This window comes from Rattus rattus, chromosome 9 (assembly GCF_011064425.1).
Source record: "Rattus rattus isolate New Zealand chromosome 9, Rrattus_CSIRO_v1, whole genome shotgun sequence".
Taxonomy (NCBI): Eukaryota; Metazoa; Chordata; class Mammalia; order Rodentia; family Muridae; genus Rattus; species Rattus rattus.
The window spans coordinates 61019765-61039324 of record NC_046162.1 but is presented as its reverse complement, the minus strand read 5'-3'; the positions used below and the strand labels follow the sequence as shown (position 1 = coordinate 61039324).

Here is a 19560-nt window from a genome sequence, read left to right as displayed (position 1 = left end):
CTTCTCAAATATTTCCTCTTCTCTGATGATGCCATACTCGTGCTTAGGACACTTTTACATTCCATGATGCACTCAGGATGAGCCCAGATACCTAAAACCATCTACAAAGCCCTGACCTGCCAATCCTGCCTCATCCCTCAACACTCAGCACAACACACAGGCTTTCAAAGGTCTTGTCTACTGAAAACTGGTTAACACAGGCCATTTCTTGCCTGCCATCACATACTCTCTAAACCCCTATGAAAGACTAGGTTCTAGACAGTCATGGCGGCTCTCACCTGCAATCCCAGCACATAGGAGGCCGAAGCAGGACTGTTCCAAGTTTAAGATCAGCCTAAGCTACCGTTAGTTTAGAGTCAGCCAGAACTACATAATGAAACCCTATCTTAAACAAACAAACATACATCAGGGGCTAGAGAGATAACCAGTGGTTACCAGAGGACCCAAACTGGATTCCTAGTATCTATATGGTGCACTCAATCACCTGTAACTCGGGATCCAATGCCCTTTTCTGACCTTCATGAGCACCAAGCACATACAAGGTACAGAGCTATAACACTCAGGCACAACACCTATCATCCACATTTCAAAAAACAAAAACAAGGTATGGAAGGAAGCTCAGCCACTAAGAACATCACTACTCGGGAGGAAGACACAGTTCAGTTCCCCGCACCCATATTAAGTGGCTCACCACAGCATGGAACTCTTAATCCAGGGTGTCTGATGCCCCCTCCTTGCCTCCAAGGGCATCCATATGCATATAGCATGCACACATACATTCAACCTTATACAAGTATACATAAAAGACTGTAGTTTTCACTCTTTGTTTTATTTGGGGTTTTGTTTTGTTCCTTAATGTGTGTGAGTACACTATCACTGTACTCAGACACCAGAATAGGACGTTGGATCCCATTACAGATGGTTGTGAGCCACTATGTGGTTGCTGGGAACTGAACTCAGGACCTCTGGAAGGAGTCAGTGTTTTTAACCACTGAGCCATTTCTCCAGGCCCCTTTGTTGTTTTTGAGACTGGGTCTAACACAGCCCAGGTTGTCCCAATGTAATTGAAGTTCATCTTGAACTTTTTCTCTTTTTCCCAAAACAGTTTCTCTGTGTACCCTTGAATGTCCTGTGACTTGCTCTGTAGACCAGGCTGGCCTCAAACCTAGAGATCCCCTGCACCTCTGCATCCCGAGTACTGGGACTGAAAATGTGCACCACTACCCTCCAGCACGGCCTCAAACTCTTAATTCTGCCTCTACCTCCAAAGTGCTGGGATTATAGGCTTGGGCAACCCCATCCGCCTCATAATTTACTCTTTTCTCCCCTTGTGCTGGGAATCGATCCTAGGGCTTCATGTATGCTGTGTACGCAATCTACCACTGAGATACCTCTCTAGCCCTTACACTAGACTATCTTTAAAATAAATCTTAAAAGTCATTTAGAAAAAAACTCAGCCACTGTAATGATTTGACCAAGGTTATTGATATACTTATTTTAAACAACTGTTTACAAGTGGCTCAATGATTAAGACCATTTTTCAAAGGGCCTGGTTGCTGCTCTTCCAGAAAACCGGAGTTCAGATCTAAGCATCCATGTCGGGCAACTTACAACTGCTTACAACTGCCTACAACAGGTCCAGGGGATCAACACCATACAGAGGCTGGCCTTAAACTCAAGAGATCCGCCTGCCCTCTCTGCATCTGAAGTGCTCAAATTAAAAGCATGCACCACCACCAAGCCCCAGCTAAAAATAATTTTTTAGAGGAGATAGTAAACTGTAAAAAGAAATGAAATATAAAAAAGCTACAATACAAAAAGAAAACCAAGGCTAAATTTTCACTTTGTGTCTACAGTATCAACTGTTACATATACATAAAGCCTTTTTTATTTTTAAAAAAGGTCCACACTCTGGAGCCTTACCATCAGGCAAGGGGTCCACCCAGTGTTTGTTGAGCCCCATGGGTATAGAATCCATCTCTGCTTCCCGCTGGGCCTGCTTCAGCTCCCGCCTTTCTTTGGCCAGGGCACTCTGCATCATGGCTGCTTGGGAGAGGGAGCCATCTGGGTTCTAAAACAGAGGAAAAACAGCAAACACTGAGTATCTAGGAAAAGGTGGACGGTTAGCCTGGGCACACACAGTGCTGTTTGCCTTTAATCCCAGCACTTGGGAGACAGAGGCAGGCAGATCTCTGTGAGTTTGAGGCCAGCCTGGTCTACAGAGCCAGTGTCAGACCGGCCAGGGCAGCATGATTGAGACTCTGTCTAAAAAATACAGACGAGGTAGAATGAGACTCTGTCTAAAAAATACAGACGAGGTAGAACTACTGTCATCTGAAGCACTAGAAGGATAAAGTTCACATCCATGTCTCAGGCTACAGAAAATCAATGGATCATCTGGAACACACAATAAAATTCTATCAGTGAAAGAACTTTTAGCTTGAACAATCATCCCTTAGAGCAAGGGATGATGCTACTTTTAGATGCATAAAGGACAGAACAAAAGACTGGAGCAAGATGTGTGCAGACCAAGATCCTAGAACTCAGGAGGCTGAGGAAGATTACTGGGCGTTTGAGGCCATTCTTGGCTACATAACAAGCAGCAAGACCCTGACTCAAAAAAAAAAAAAAAAAAAAAAAAAAACCAACAACACAAAAAGGAAATCCTGGGGAGACTTCTCAGTGAGTGAAGCTCATGCCATAGTGTGAGGACCTGAGTCCAGATCCCCAGAGTCCACACAAGGCAGACAACAGCATATATCTATGGAATCCCAGCATTTCTACAATGAAATGGGAAGCAGAGACAGAAATCCCCTGAAGCTCAAGGGCCAGCTGGCCTGGTGTACTCAATGGTGAACAAGAGACCCTGTCTCAAACAAGGTGGAAGGGGAGTGTCAGCTTGTCATCTAACGTCCATGTGTGAACTGCGGTGCGGTCACATGCCTGCACACACACATATATATGTGTACATGCATACACAGTTGGGAGGAGAAATGGAAAAGAATTGTTAATAACCCTAAGGACTAAAATTCAGGGTAATACGGGAGTTTCAGTTAGAATTAAAATCAGCTCCATCATGGGCATCCTTAAAGGTTAGTGAGTTGCCCATCCCTAACAACGCAAGCAGCTATGAGACCACGTGAGAACACTGAGAGAGTGGATTACAGCGGGATGTGTGCCTCACACCTGTAATCCCAGCACTCAGGAGGCAGAGGCAGGTAATCTCTGAGAGTTCCAGGCCAACCAGGGCTACATAGTAAGACCTCGCCTCAAGAAACAAACCAACCACCATTATGAGTATTATATAGGATAGCTGGACTTGCACACCCTTAAGATTACCTGTTCCACACCAAAATTTTTAAGGATTCTGCCTTGCACTCTGTGTTCTGTCCTCCAGGGCAGCAGAGACTCAAGCCCTAAGGACCTAAACACAGCAACAATGGTAGAACAAGCCCTCTGCTTATCTCTCTGCTTTTGCTCAAAACACAGTAACTATGCACAAAGATTAAACAGGCAGGGGTTGGGGATTTAGCTCAGTGGTAGAGCGCTTGCCTAGGAAGCGCAAGGCCCTGAGTTCGGTCCCCAGCTCCGATAAAAAGAACCAAAAAAAAAAAAAAAGATTAAACAGGCAAATGCATAGAGCTGAGCCATTCTCCATTTTCAAGATGTAGACCTGGTTTGCAATCAGGTGGCCTGACTCCTGCTTATGCTTTAAGCCATTGCTTTAAGGAAACAAGCTGGTGGATGTTTCCAGGTAAAAAGCCCCACCTTCTCACCTTAACGATTTTGATGGGGCTCATGTCCATGCTCTGCTTGGTGTGCCCTCTCAGGAACGGAGGCTCCTCTTCAACAAGTTCAATTTCAAGATCCTCATCTAAACGTTCACCAAATAAGGTAGTTAAAACAAGAGGACAGTCATTTTCATCAAAAAGTTTAATTTCAGGCTCGCAAGTACCTGAGTTCAATTCCTGGAGCCCACATGGAAGGAGTGAACACACACTGCAAGCCGTCCTTTGAAAGCTATGCATGCACACAGACAGGCACACAGGCACGCAAACCCAGAGGCACACTTTCATACATAGCATAGTTTCCCAAAACTGGCAATATGGCTAAGTGTAAAGTCACTTGATGTTCTGAGCTTGACCCTCAGGACCTACGTGGTAAAAGGACAAACCAACTATGGCAAGTTGTTCTGTTTTCCATATGGGACCACAGCACATGTGTTTCTCTCTCTCTCTCTCTCTTTCTCTCTCTCTCTCTCTCTCTCTCTCTCTCTCACACACACACACACACACACACACACACACACTAAACAAGCAAATGTATTTTTTTTAACTAAAGAAATAGCGTCCCAGGTCCAAAGACATCAGCAGAAGCAAAACTCTACCCGAGGTGACTTGCTCCTCTTTCCCCACACCCACTGCTAGGGCATTTCTGCTCCAGTCAAAGAACTGATTAAAACTGCTGTCAAAAGAAGCCAAGCCTGTGAAGAAAACTGTTCTGATATTCTAGATGGTGTTACTTGTAATGGTCCTGCCTCAGCCTTCAGAGCTGAGGTAACAACTGCGCCCCACCTCATCTAGCATTTCTACATGTTGAAAAATACAAGGTCTTCCACACAGGTGTAACAGGCAAACTTAGGAACCTCATAATACAAAAGGGGGCTGCAGCTCAGAGACAGTACCTGCTAATATATGCAGGGCCAAGTTCAATCCCTAGCACCGCAAAGGAAAAAGTATTTAAAGGTTAAGAGCCACGAGTGGCTCATGCATATAAACCTAGCACTTGGAAGTGGAAGCAGGAGGATCAAGATCATTGTTGCCACATAGTAAACTATAGGCTAGCCTGGGCTACATGATATGTACATCTCAAAAAAACAAATAATAACAATAGTAACACACACACACACGCACGCACGCACGCACGCACGCACGCACGCGCGCGCACGCACGCACGCGCACATGCACACACGTCTGGAAACTAAATACATATGCACCTAAAGTAGTAAAGTTGGGTAGACAGCACATGCATGTAATCCCAGCACCCTGGAGGCTGACAAAGGAAAATCAAGAGTCCAAGTCTAGGGCTGGAAAGATGGCTCAGCAGTTAAGAGCACTGGCTGCTCTTCCAGAGGTCCTGAGTTCAATTCCCAGCAACCACATGGTGGCTCGCAACCATCTGTAATGGGGTCGGGTGTGTCTGAAGACAGTTACAGTGTGCTTATATACATTAAGTAAATAAATAAATCTTTTAAAAAAATTAAGAGAGAGAGAGGGGGACCAAGTCTAGCCTCGACTACATAATGAACAAAAGGAACAGGTAACTGACTGTGTAAACACGTGCTTCTATCCAAAGATGAGGCGTGAGTCAGGGAACAAACGGCGAATACCCACGAGGGAAACCACAAACAGCCCGCTCTAGCAATGCAACTTGCAATCACCCTCCCAACCCCTCCTCCAGCTAACCCAAGTGGCAGACTACCTTCTTCATCATCCACCTTAGGGAGAATGCCGGTCTCTTCATCGAAGTCTGGAAACTCTTCTTTGGAAAGCACATTGGCAGCAATCATCTAGAGAGGGCAGGAGGAGGCAGCACTGTAACTAAGACCTGCAGCTACCATCAAAACTCCCTTCTTCTCAGTGTACATTCCAGAGATGTCACACGAGGAGTCTGCTCTTGGAGCCCAGCATGTAAGAGTCAGAGTGAGCCACATGTCCAATCCCCAGGGACCAGCACAACAGGGCGCTGAAGGCGTGGGCTCAGAGGCACTGTCCCCAGGAAGGGTTACTGGTGCCTTCCCTTACCACCACAGCTCCTGGCACTCTTTCATGTGGCATGCAGCCCTACAGTTACTTGTTTAGCCCTGTCTCTGCCCTGGGTGCTGAGTCCCTCAAGGGCACGAACCATAGAACCTGTCTCTGCAGCCCACTGCTACCCAGAGCTTGACACACCATCACTCTAATGCTCACTGAAGAACGAGGAAAATAACAACAATCACAGTCACCACAGGCTAGGTACTAAGGTTCAACTCTGCTCACTGTTAATCCCACGCCACCACCTCTGGCCCTGGTGGACAGATGCTGCCACAGGCTGCCATATCTAGGGCCCACTCTCCTAACTACCATGCTCCATGCTGAATGACTCTGAGCCCCCAACCTGTTTGATCTCCCACTTCTCTGGGTCAGAGATCCGGGTGAGCCGCTTGCGCTCCAGTGAGTCGTCCTCTACTTCAGGAGCACTGACGAGGGAGAGGTGGGTGGGTCGGTCTGGGTTCCGCATCGACGTCTCTTCGTTGGTCTCCCCAACCAGATTTCTGCGTCTGTTTGGGTTTAGATCTTCTCCTGTTTCTTGATCCACATCCTGAAGCACAGTAAGAAGGGAACTGCTCACTTGCTGTCTTCTGACACACCCTGGGCTATCGGCTGTGGAAAGACTAGAGATATCACCCACCTTCATGCTCAGGCTGGTCTTGGTCCCAGTGAAGGACAGAACTTTGACCTTTACCCTCTGGCCTTTGCTCACAACATCAGCCACATTGGCCACTCGACCTTCCCGTCGAAGCTCAGAAATGTGCACCAGGCCTTCCCACCGCTTCCTGAGAGAAAGTGAAGCACCTCTGAAATAAGCCTAACATAACTTTGTCCAACTGACTTCTACTCCTGCTGCACCTAAACAAAGCAGTCTTCATGGGCCTGAAATCTTTGCCTCAGGAGGCAGGGCAGGAAGAGCATGAATTCCAGTCCAGCCTGGGACACAGGAAGTCTGAGGTTACAGGCCCTGCCAACAATGGTGAGTCTTTGTCTCAAACAGGTAAGATGGCCCACTTGGTAAAGTGCCACACATGAACATGAGCATAATACACACAAATAAGGAAGGAGAGGAGGAGGAGGGAGAGGAAGAAGAGGAGGAAGAGGAAAGCTCACAAAAGAGCACCAAGACGTTAGTGTTAGCATCACCGCCCCCTAAAGAGAAAGATACAGACTGAGAAGGAAGCGAGAGATCAATTCCCAACTGTCACGATCGGCAAAGGACAGATCTACTGAGGGCAGAGGAAGGAATAAATGGCTCTGGGACATTTCAAAATCAAAAAAAAAAAAAAAAAAACCTAAGGCTAAGAATGTGGCAGGGATCTTGCCTACTACACTCAAAGCCCTTGAAAAAAATAAAAATCAACCAAAAGGCTAAACATTATAACACACACCTTTAATCTAAGCAAGTGGGAGGCAGACACAGGTGAGAGGCAAACTCTCAGAGTTTGGGGCCAGCCTGGTCTACACAGAGAATTCTAGAACAGCCAGGGAAAACAGACTGCATTTCAAAAATAAAAAATAATTAAAAGAAATCAACAAAAAGTCTAACTTCCTAATAAAATAACCCGGCATACGTGAACTGACTAAGTGTAGTTGTGGTAGCGTCTTAGACTATGAACACACACTCCCACTTCAGCAGTAAAAGCCGGTGTACACACTGATGTGAGAGAATACAACCATTACCTTAGGCCTTCCAGCTGCACGAAGCAGCCAAACTGCATGATGCTGGTCACTTTGCCATTGTAAATGTCTCCAATGGCAGGCTCTTCAGGAGGAGGGCGGTCCACATGCTTATCCCGCCATCTGTCCAGATTCCTCTCCCCATACTTTTCCCGGTCTTTCCGATCTTTGAAGGGACTCTGACTTCTGCTCCTAGACCTGTATCTAGATTTCCCCTTAGCCCTCTCCCGGGTCCTAGAATGTGACCGAGAGCGTGATCGGTGTCTCCGCTTATGGTCTCTATCTCTATCTCGATCTCTATCTCGTTCTCGGTCCTTGTCACGGTCTCTGTCCCGGTCTCGGTCCCTTTCCCGGTCTCGATCACGATCTCGGCTCCGACTCCTCTTCTTCTTCTTTGTCCTGTCCCTAATAAATCAACAAAGACCTGTTTGAAAAAAGAAATCAACCCAATTCACCTCTACATCCCCAAGCACCCAGGACAGTGTCCTCTGTATAAGCTAGAAAACCTAACCTCTGAACTGGACCACACCCCCACAGGCCAGTAATGACTTAGATGTAGTTGGTCTCCGTCAGCTCCAATCTCTAACTTCTGAGCACCGTAGCATTTCTGGTATAAACACCTTTAGCCTAGAGCAATGAAGCCCAACCTAATACACAGCCGGTTAAGAGCCTATACACTTTCTCCACAGTTTGCTTAACTGATCCACAAAATTCAACTGTCACAGTATACTACACGTGAATGAACAGGACGTAAGGACAAACCTGTGCTCAGTGTCTCTTTGTTTCTCTTGGCCTGCTGCACTGGGCATTAAAGCTTCCAGCTCTTTCAAAACATCCACAGCGACTTTCACGTCTTCTTCATCCAACATGGTCTAGAGGGTCAGAGGGCAGCAAAGTAATGAGAAGGAGAACAAAGGATCTGCCCTCCTTCGCATCACTAGCCTGTGGGTTCCCTCCTTCAATAAGATGTGAGTCCCGGGGACCAAACTCAGGTCGTCAGGCATGCTCACAAGCACCTCTACCCACTGAGCCATCACTCTGGTCCCAGATATAAAAACTTTAGAAAAAGCAGCACTCTTTCTGCATTCCCTTTCCTGTCAAATTACAGCCCAGTCTTTACTGTGTGCACCGTGACACAGATGTTGGCCCTCTGTAGTGACAAGGCCTATATCCTAGATTCAGACAACTGCATGTTCACAGGTTTCCTGGGACCTAAGCAGTAAGGCCTAGCAGCTACTTTCGCCGCGCTTACACCGTGCTGGGTAATGTAGAAATGATGTAAAGTGTGAAAGGGTGCATGTGTGCTACATGCAAACATTGTACTCATCTCGTCTGAAGAACTTGAGCATCTGTTCTTGGTACCTGGGGGTTCTGGAACCAACCCCCTATAAAGACCAGGGCATACTGGTGCCGATTGTTTACTACCCACCTCTCTCCTACTAGGCAGGCTACTGACATACTAATTCCCTACTCTCCATTCAAACATAGCATGTAATCTGCAAGAAGCAGAAAACCTTATCTGCTCTCTTTACTGTTGCTTGCCTGGTACACGGCGAGCATGATGAACCAGCCTGCCTCCATCTTGGGCTTGAAAGCCAGCTTACAATAAAGGCAAACTAGATTCACTCCTGGTTAGGATTAAATCTGTCCTCAAGGATTGGGCTATGTCCCACTGGCAACCTTAACTACAAATGGTTCTGCTCTGCCTGCTCCAGGAATGGCGATCATGTCTTTGTTTCAGAAAGTAGTTATGAGCACCTTGCAACCCTAATTTTGTTTCAAAAGGTTATTATAACCACCTGTTGTGACACCTTGTTACATTCTGCTTCTGTAACCCCACCTATTTGCCTGCCAAATCCCCCACTTGGAAATCCCCTACCCCTGAGCTATAAAAACTTTGTCTTCTCCATGCCCAATGCTGACTTCTTGAGCCCTACCTTAGGAAGAGGCAGCCTATGTCCATAAATAAAAAGGCTTGCTTTAATTAACTGCTTGCTTTAATTAATTTGATCATGATTTGGGTTGGTGGGCTTTCTCATCCAACCTTTGGAATTAACAGGTACTCAGTAAATTCTTTCTAAGTTTTTTTTCCTATGTAACCCTAGCTGTCCTAGAACTCAATATATAAATCAGGCTGGCCCTGGACTCACAGAGATCCTCTTGCCTCTGCTTCCCAAATGCTGGAATTAAACAAATTCACCAACACAGCTATCCTAAAATGAAATCTTTTAAAAATAAAAACATATAAAAAATTACACTTTTAAAAGTATAAATGAAGGGGTTGGGGATTTAGCTCAGTGGTAGAGCGCTTGCCTAGCAAGCGCAAGACCCTGGGTTCGGTCCCCAGCTCCGAAGGAAAAAAAAAAAGGAAAAGTATAAATGAGAAAAAATTCTAATTTTGTACACTGGGCATCTATGTCAGAATCTTAAGTCATTTCATGCCTGTCTGATATCCCTTCACCTCTGCTTCTGAGTGCCCAAGCTCATCCAAGCTCATGACCTTTGACTCTTATTCTCTGGACCCTTTTATACTCTTGCTCAGAAAAACATCACACAACAGACACAAAGTTAAAATCCAGATAGTCTCTAAGGAGGAGGAGGAAAGGGACAGAGGACACACACTTTGGGCAGACATTCCCCAAACAGCATCCGTACCCGAACTGAAGGGTTGTCTGGCTGGCAAAGGACAGGGAAGAGTTCCTTCAGCTTTTCTTTTTCAGTTTTGGGTTTAACAACGGGATCTGAAAGGGTTGAGGGAGAGAGAGAGAGAGAGAGAGAGAGAGACAGACAGACAGACAGACAGACAGACATATTTAATGTTATTATTGGTGAATAAAATAACTTCAACATTAGATTTGTGTCTAACGGAAAATAAACAGCATTTTACTACATGCATCACATAATTACTACCAACAGTTCAGCTTGACTGTCTAAATCATTGACTCTGAAAGCCTCAACAAGCTGTGTGCCCATGAAGGAGGGGAAGGGGCATATCAGTCGTCATTTGAGTGTCTCAGAATGTGACTAGAGCATTCATTCTCTTGCTTAGCAACAGCTGAGAGCAAAGTACAGTTTACAGGGATGTCACCACCCAGACCCTGCTGGAGGCTCGGCTCAGCTGGAAGCCCTACTCACCTTTACTAGTAGAAGGCTTTGCTGGAGGCCGCATAGTTTGTATGAGACGCAACAGGTTGCTAATAAGAGAATCCTTGGAAGAAAAGAAGCACAAGACAGAACATGTTAGCCTGTGGATCCGTTCAATATTACGACAGGAAAGGCAAAGGGTCTGCTGCAGGGAAGTGTGCTGAGGGAAGTGTGCTTATGCACATACACGTGCTGACAGGGGCAAGTGTGCTGAGGGAAGTGTGCTTATGCACACACATGTGCTGACAGGGGCAAGAAAGCACAGGAGGTCAGCCTGGAACAGCAAAAAGCTAACTTAGACCAACAGCTCTCAACCTGTGTGTCACAGCCCTTTTAGGAGTCACCTAAGACCATCAAAAAACACGGATATTTACATTATGAGTCATAACAGTAGCAAAATTACAGTTATGAGGTAGCAACAAAAAACAATTGTATGGTCAGGGGTCATCATAACATGAGGAACTGAATTAAAAGGTTGCAGCATTAGAAGGTTGGGAACCACTGGCTTGGATGATGCCCAGAGACCATTTTTCTTCCCATCTTTTAAAACTGCCTCCAAACTAGACTTCTATGGTTCCTGACATCCTGACTCTCAGAACACGAGTGTCAACGTCCTCAGAGACTTAATGATGGAAACCCTGTGGCATTCTCCTAGGAAAGTATGGAGGAAATCTGGCTCCCTAACCAGCAACACAACTTTGCACATTGGACGATTTAATTGGTATATACAAACTGCTCCTTCCTATTTAAAAATCATTGACTCCTATCAAAATTTAAATTCAGTAGCAACACCAAAACAAAAAGAAAACAAAGACTCTTCAGATATACATACTGTGAATTCTGCACCATTTTTGACCAGAGAAGCCTTAAAAGTATCAAAGGTAGTATTTTTCTCAGCAAGACTGATGACAAATTCAGCTGTTAAAAAAAAAAAAAAAAAGAAATTATAAATGGGGATTCCATCCAAAAATTGTTTTAAGATATTAAAAACTAATCAGGTTACTCAATTGTCTTTAAAAAACTACTAACTTTACTTACTTGAAGCAAAGAAAGAACTTTGAAAAAGTCTATTTTTTAAAGATTTTTTTAAAGATTTATTTATTTTATGTATATGAGTACACTGTAGCTGTCTTCAGATACACAAGAGGACATCAGATCTCATTACAGATGGTTGTGAGCCACCATGTGGTTGCTGGGAATTGAACTCAGAACCTCTGGAGGAGCGGTCAGTGCTCTTAACCGCTGAGCCATCTCTCTAGCCCTAAATATTTTATGTGCATGGGTGTTTTCCTGCAGCTATGCCTGTGTTCCACTTCATGCCTGGTGCCTGCAGAAGCCATAAGAAGGTAATACCCTCTGTAACTGGAGATACAGACAGCTGTGAGACACCACATGGACATGGGTGCCAGGAATCTTTTTTCTTTTTTACATGATTTATTTATTTTATGTATATGAGTACACTGTCACTGTCTTCAGTCACACCAGAAGAGGGCATTGGATCTCATTACAGATGGTTGTGAGCCACCATGTGGTTGCTGGGAATTGAACTCAGGACCTCTGGAAGAGCAGTTGGTACTCTTAACCACTGAGCCATCTTTCCAGCCCAGGTGCCAGGAATCTTAAGCCAGGTCCTTTGGAAGAGTAGTCCCTGTCTTAACTGCTGAGCTGTCCCTCTAGCCCCAAGAAAATCTATTTTTTTTTAGTTTTTTGGGAAGCTCAAAAGTTTTACTAGTGTTTGAAACCAAACAACAGGACAGACTAGCTCAAATTCCTGGCAGCTGTTGGGAGAGGGAGACAAAAGCCATGCCTTTTAATCTAGGTTTGGAGGGCAGAGAAAAAGAGTCCGGAGCACTAAGGAAAGCAGGCATTGACTCCTGACCAGTAGCTGAAAATGAGGTAAAAAGATGCAGGCAAGAAAAAAAGAGGAAGGCTTTTCTCCAGAAGAGAGGAGAGGAGATGACGGTCGTGATCACGGCCTGGAAGGTGTATCTAGCCAAGGCTGGACGGAGCTAAGTGTTCGGGTTAACTTAGAGGAACCAGTTGAGAGTCTGCCTGGTAAGACCTAAGCTTTGAAATATCAAAAGGTCTCTGTGTGTTTACTTGGGGGAAAGCTGGTTAAAGAATGATCGCCGTATCAATTTCCAGCATTAATTAATTAATATATATAAAATGCTAATAATAGGGCTGGAGAGATGGCTCAGCAGTTAAGAGCACCCAACTTCCAGAGGTCCTGAGTTCAATTCCCAGCAACCACATGGTGGCTCACAACCATCTGTAAAGAGATCCGATGCCTTCTTCTGGTGTATCTGAAGACAGCTACAATGTACTTATATATAATAAATTAATAAATCTTAAAAAAAATACTAATAATAATCTTTAAAAAAGAAGAAACAGGAAAAGCATGCCTTTTTAGTACCAGGCTACCCATGCCAGGTGTTTGTGTCCTAGAACCAAGGATTCCACCAGGGACACAGGCTAGACATCAAAATAAAGATAATAAATTAAAAGGAAAAACAGGGCTGGTGAGATAGCTCAGCAGTTAAGACACTGGCTGCTCTCCCAAAGAACCTGGGTTCAATCCCCAGCACCGAAATGGAGGTTCACAACTGTCTGTAACATAAGTTTCAAGGGATCCAACACTGTCTCCTGGCTTCTACAGGCACTGCACAAAAGTGGTACACAACATAGAAGCAGGGAAAACACACACACACACACACACACACACAGAGAGAGAGAGAGAGAGAGAGAGAGAGAGAGAGAGAGAGAGAGAGAGAGAGAGAGAGAAACAGAGCTAGGCATAATCCTACACACCTTTAATCTATTCCCAGCACTCGGGAAGGAGGCAGACTGAGCTTTGTGTCCTAGTCCAACCTGGTCTACTCAAGATAGTGAGTTCCAGGCAAGCCAGGGCTATATATATAGTGGGACCCTGCCTGTCGACGCCCCCAAAAAAAGAAGAAAAGAAAAAACATTCTTGGGAGCGGAAGTGGACTGATGGGCTGAAGAAAAAAGCCCTCAAAGGAAAAAAAATGTAAGTGGTTGAGAGATTGTTCATGGATGTTCTGGTGGACTTTACAAATGAAAAGAAGATATTACTCCAGAATGTTCAACCAAGCTCTAGATGCATTTACACTAGGAAGGCCGATTTGTCCGAGAGAGTACATACCCTCTAATCATAAAGCTAGCAGTTATGCACACTGCCAGTCTCTAGGAAGACAACATATGAAAGCACAAACACACGCATACACACAGAGACACCGCATGCACACACACACATACACACAAAGAGAAGAACACATTCTACAGTTTCTGGAAGGTCAGACCCAATCTATAAAAAGGAAATCAGCTAGCTATTACTAGACGATACAATCTTCAAGTGGAGTAAATGTGGTAGTTTGAATGAGAATGGCCCCAGAGGCTCATAGGTTTGAATGCCTGATTCCCAGTTAGTGGAACTGTTTGGGAAGGATTAGAAGGTGGAGAAAGTTTGTCAGTAGGGGTTGAAAAATTTCAAAAGTCCATGCCAAACTCTGTGTGTGTGTGTGTGTGTGTGTGTGTGTGTGTGTGTGTGTGTGTGTGTGTGCATGCCTGTGGATCAGGATGTGAGCTCTCAGCTACATCTCAGCACCATGTCTGCATACCTGCCACCACACTCTCTGCCATGATAATAGACTAAACCTCTGAAACTATAAGCAAACCCCCAACTCTTAACTCTTTGTTAAGAGTTACCTTGGTCATGGTGTCTCATAGCAGTGATAAAATGGTACCTCACTGGTAAAGATGCACACATGCATGCAGATACCCTTGGAGGCCAGAAGGCATTAAATTCCCTGAATCTGCAGCTATAAGTGGTTGTGAGCCTTCTGATGTGAATGCTGGGAACTGAACTCAGGTCTCCTGTGAAAGCATTGAGTGCTCTTTAACTGACGAGCCATATCTCCAGACAGTAAAACTTTAAAAACCAACATGGGGGCTGAAGAGATGGCTCAGTAATTAAGAGCACATCCTCTGCTTGCAGAAGACCTTATTTCACTTTCCAGGCTCACAACTACTTGTTACCTCCAGCTCCAGGGAGATCAACATGTGAGCAAAAACACTCATACAATTATGCATACATACACATATATAGTTAAAATAAATCTTTGAAAATTTGACTGGCATATTTTTATATGTATTGCACATATGAACAGGATGTCTTTATTGTAGTTAATTTTGTTGCTGTTTTTGAGATAGCATCATACCTGATTCACATACATGCCCAAGCTACCCTCAGATTATCTATGCATGACTTTGGAATTGCTAATCATTCAGCCTCCACATCCCAAGGCCTAAGATTATAGGTGCCTGCCTGGCTGCCATTAACTTTTGATGACTTTCAGAAAAAGCCAAATCCACCCAAGTACATGGACATAGCTTACAGATAATTACAAGTTAATAGCAATGCCTATAGTTAATACATTTTGAAGCTTACTTGCCTGCATTACTTACTTGCATTGTTATTTCCAAGTTTTTACAACAATCTAAGTAGGCAGTCACTATTGTCCTGATGTTTGAAATAGCACCCTAACCAGTAATTGATGAAGCCAGGGTTGGAGTCCAGGCAACCTGACTAATCTCAAATAGCTAATCTCAAAGCTAGCAGCAGCAGCACATTCACACTCACAGATTCATGTTGGTACCAGATCAAAGTGGTGCAAATTTCAGACTAGGGATGCTCAATCTGTAAAAATAGGCACACCTTGACTGGGAGAAAACGTGACCCGAAATGTATTATTAGCTGGGGGACATCCTAGGTGCCATCTGCTAACCCAGCAAAAAGAGATAACATTCTATGTCGTGGATAAGGAGACAGCTCCTTCTGTGGCATCTTTGAATTTCCTGTTGTCAGGGTGTGTTGTTGTTGTTTTTGTTATGGTGGTTTATTATTTATTTTGCTACCCCACGATCTCATGCAAGCACTGTACCAATTCCCAGCTCTCCCTGAGCTCTCTTGAAACAAACATCCCTTTCCCTGGAGTTCTCCACTTGATGACTTCACATGTTCATTTTAAAAAACAGTCTGCATGATTTGCTGGCCAGCACCTTAATTCCAGCACTTTGGAGGCAGACGCCAGAAGAGATCTGTGATTTCGAGGCCAGAGGATATTTATGAGTTTGAGGCCAGCTTGGTTCTAAGTTTTGAGTTCCAGACCAGCAAGAGATATACAGTGAGATAGATAGACAGACAGACAGACAGACAGACAGACAGAGACAGAGACAGACAGACCGGACATGGCTCAGCAATTTAAAAGACCTGGGCCTAATTCCCAGAACACACACAGCAACTCACAACAATTTGTAATTCCGGTTTCAAAGCATCCGAAACTTTCTGTGGGCACTAGGCATGCAGGTGATACACAGACATAAAAGCAAACCAAACGCTTGTGCACATAAAATAGAATGCTTGGGGCTGGAGAGATGGCTCAAAGCCTACACTGGCTGCTCTTCCAGAGAACTCAGGTTCTAGTCCCAGTACCCCCATGTCAGCTCACAACTGTCTGTAACTCCAGTCCCAGGGGATCTGAAACCCTTTTCTGGCCTCTGCAGGCTCCAGGCACCCACATGATGCATGGACACACATTCGAGAAAAACACCCTCTTATATAAAGGAAAAAGAAAGGAAAAAATACTCAATTAAAAACAAAAAACAGGTGACACTCTTTCAATCACCTTCCTCCATCTATAATCATTTTCTTCATTTAACAACAAATAAAGCAACCCTGTACCAATCGAACAGAACTGCTCTCGCATACAGGGCCTCTCGTTTTCATAAGGGATCCGGCTATGTATATATTATGATCTGGGTCCGAAGCCTTTCTTATTTTCTTTCTGGGTTCCCTAATCATGGTTTGCCCCAAAACAATGAGTGTGTGAGAGAGAAGAATATGTGACTAGTCAAGAACGCGGCAGAAAGCACAAGCTCAAAGTAGATGCTGTCTATTGCCTCACTGTAGCGAAGATCAAACAAGATAATGTGGATGAAGTGCTACCCAAATATTTCGTGAGCATCTAAAAATTATTAAAGCTATTAAACCACCTAGAACTGGAAAACAAATACCAAGCAGAGATGGCTGCCCCAGACTTCATTGGCAGCTCAGAGTAATGGTTTTTAACAGCTCGGTCTGGAGGGCTCTCAAGCAGAGGCCACCGCCACAGGTTCCCGAAGCCCAAGTCACAGTGACAAGCCCAAGTCACAGTGACACACGCAGACACACACACACGTTCCCGGTGCCCAAGTCACGATGGCAGAGACAGACAGACAGACAGACACACCACACACACCCACGGCCCAACAACCGCTTTTCTCCTGCCTCCCTCGAATAGGGACCTTTCTCCAGCTCACCCAGATCCTTGTCGTTGATGCCCAAATGATTGTCCAGCTCCGTGCAAACCTTTGACACCAAAGACAGGTACTCGAGTTTAGCGAGCTCTTCCGCGGGGCCAGGCTCCGAGCCCATTAGGACCCCGGCGGTGGCCACGGCCACAGCCATGGCTACAACTTCCCTTTGGTCTCCTTCCGGTCGGCCAGAACGCGAAGTTACAGCTTCCACTTCCGGGTCGGCTCACATCTCTTGTTTACAGTGACTTCAAGAAAGTTGTCTGTCTCCGTATGGATCAGAGAGATCTGGCAGGAAGTCCTCATAGACGGGCCAGACTCACTGAATTAAGTTGTACGTTGAGTGGCGGCCTCTATCGGTTGAGAGGACTCCCTTGCCTTTACGTTCCTTAACGTTTACACTCAGCGCGCTTCTGCACTACGTCAGCAGAGGGCGACCGTGACCTATGCAAGGGAACCCGAAAGACGTTCACCTGAACGGACTGCGCCTGCTCATTAGGATCTTCGTGAGGGAGACCAGACAGAACTGTGCCTGGGAAAAGCAAATTGACTTGTCCTTGATCAGTTTAGTTCGAGACTGTCAAGTGCTCTCAAGTGACCTTACACCAGCAAACGATAGATTCTGGTTGCTCGTCTGTAAACTCGGATAATACTATCTAAATGGCTTAGGTAAAGACTAAATGAAATAGCTACGCAAAGTGGCTGACCCAGAGTAGGCACACTACAAACGGTAGGTGCTATTATCCCCCAAACCGCGAGTGTTCCAGCAAAGCTTATCTCAAGCAGTTCCCTCAGTCCTCTTACAACCTGCTTCTCTAAATCTCAGCTGTGTTGTGAGCCCGAGGTCATAAATTCAGGTGTCCCGACTCTTTTCCCTTTAGCAAAGCTTTACTCACAATGGATGTGAAGGGTTTCCCATATCTTCATATTCTGCGTAAAAATATAAGAAAACATCTCCTCCAAAGTGAGCATCAATCAAAAGACAGAAAAAGTGCCCCCTCTGCTACTTTTCGCTGACTCAGTTGCACTGTTGTATCTTTGAACTCTTTGGAGCACTTCAGTGATAACCAATTGCAGGCAAGCTGGACCTTCTGGTGCTCTCCTTTAACTGAAGCACTTGAGGGGCAGAAGCAGGCCGATCTCTGTGTTTGAAGCCAGCCAAAGCTACCTAGTGAGAGTCTCTCTCAAAATTGCAGGCCAAGTGCAGTAGCTCCATGTTGCCAGGTTCCCAAGGATTTAGTACATTGCCATCTGAGTTCCTGATGCCCTTCCCTTCCTTATAACTTACTTAATTTTATTTTATATGCATGGTTTTGTCTGCATTCATGTCTGTGTAAGGATGTCATATCCCCTGGAACTGGAGTAACAGACAGTTGTGAGCTGTCATGTGGTTGCTAGGAATTGACCCTGGATGCTCTGGAAGAGCAGCCAATGCTCTTAACCACGGAGCCATCTCTCTAGGCCCCTTGCCTGCCTTCTTTTCCCCATATACAGAATGGGAAAGACCGCCCTCGATGCTGCTCGCTCACCTGCCAGGACAGAATTAGGTTTCAGGAGTTAATTCCACTTGACCCTTCTTCCTCTGCATTTCCTGCTACTAAAACTTCATGTTTCCATCCAGCTGCACTTTTAACCTTTTTTTTTTTTTTCATATTTATTTATTTATTTATTTATTTATTTATGTGGTTGCTGGGAACTGACCTCGGGACCTTTGGAAAAGCAACCAGTGCTCTTAACCACTGAGCCACCTCTCTAGCCCAACTTTTAACCTTTAACAGAAAGAGGGAAGACAAAGGAAACTGTTTGTTTGTTTGTTTGTTTGTTTTAAAGATTTATTTATTATATATAAGTACACTGTAGCTGTCTTCAGACACACCAGAAGAGGGAATCAGATCTCATTACAAATGGTTGTGAGCCACCATGTGGTTGCTGGGAATTGAACTCAGGACCTCTGAAGAGAAGTCAGTGCTCTTAACTACTGAGCCATCTCTCCAGCCCGAGAGCTGTTTTTAAAGCACTGTCAGAAAAGACTTTAAATCAGACGCGGCTGTACTCATTTTTAATCCCAGTACTTGGGAGCCAGAGATAGGCAGATCTCTGTGAGTCCTAGGCTGACCTGGTCTACAAAATGAGTTCTAGGACAGCTAAAGCTAAAAGAAAAGACTACAGCCCAGGTGTGGTACATGCCTGACAAATCCCAGGACTTCTCAGGAGACAGAGGTCAGCCTTAGCTACATGGTGAGTTTGAGGCTAGCCTGAACTTCATAGTAAGAAAGACCCTGTTAACAAACACACAAAAAGGCTATAGAATCTTAATATGCAGTCATGGTAAATACTGTAAGAACTTTCAGGACTATTTTGGAATTGTTGCGTGTATGTCTCAATAGTAAACACGAGCAGGACCGTGTGTTTTATTTTGAGGACTGGGGCTGTAGCTTGGTTGGTAGTGGTGCTTGGTTAGCACGCAGGACTCACTGGGTTTAGTCCCTGATGATGTGTAAAAGCTGATAAGAAGGAGCTGTAGAGATGGCTCAGGGATTTGTGCTGCTGA

General features: G+C 44.9%; 1 protein-coding gene across 1 annotated transcript in view; it reads right to left on the bottom strand.

The window, feature by feature from the left end:
• Dhx8 (DEAH-box helicase 8) overlaps positions 1 to 17163 on the bottom strand; it is a 35428-nt gene extending 18265 nt beyond the window's left edge. The window contains exons 1-11 of the mRNA XM_032912360.1: positions 17016 to 17163; positions 11467 to 11552; positions 10626 to 10698; positions 10146 to 10231; positions 8253 to 8362; positions 7494 to 7895; positions 6451 to 6595; positions 6157 to 6360; positions 5482 to 5569; positions 3777 to 3874; positions 1924 to 2071 (exon numbers count right to left, since the gene is read on the bottom strand). Of these exons, the coding sequence (XP_032768251.1) occupies positions 1924 to 2071; positions 3777 to 3874; positions 5482 to 5569; positions 6157 to 6360; positions 6451 to 6595; positions 7494 to 7895; positions 8253 to 8362; positions 10146 to 10231; positions 10626 to 10698; positions 11467 to 11552; positions 17016 to 17163 (1588 nt within the window). The remainder of the gene's footprint in view (positions 1 to 1923; positions 2072 to 3776; positions 3875 to 5481; positions 5570 to 6156; positions 6361 to 6450; positions 6596 to 7493; positions 7896 to 8252; positions 8363 to 10145; positions 10232 to 10625; positions 10699 to 11466; positions 11553 to 17015) is intronic.
• Positions 17164 to 19560: the final 2397 nt, after the last annotated feature.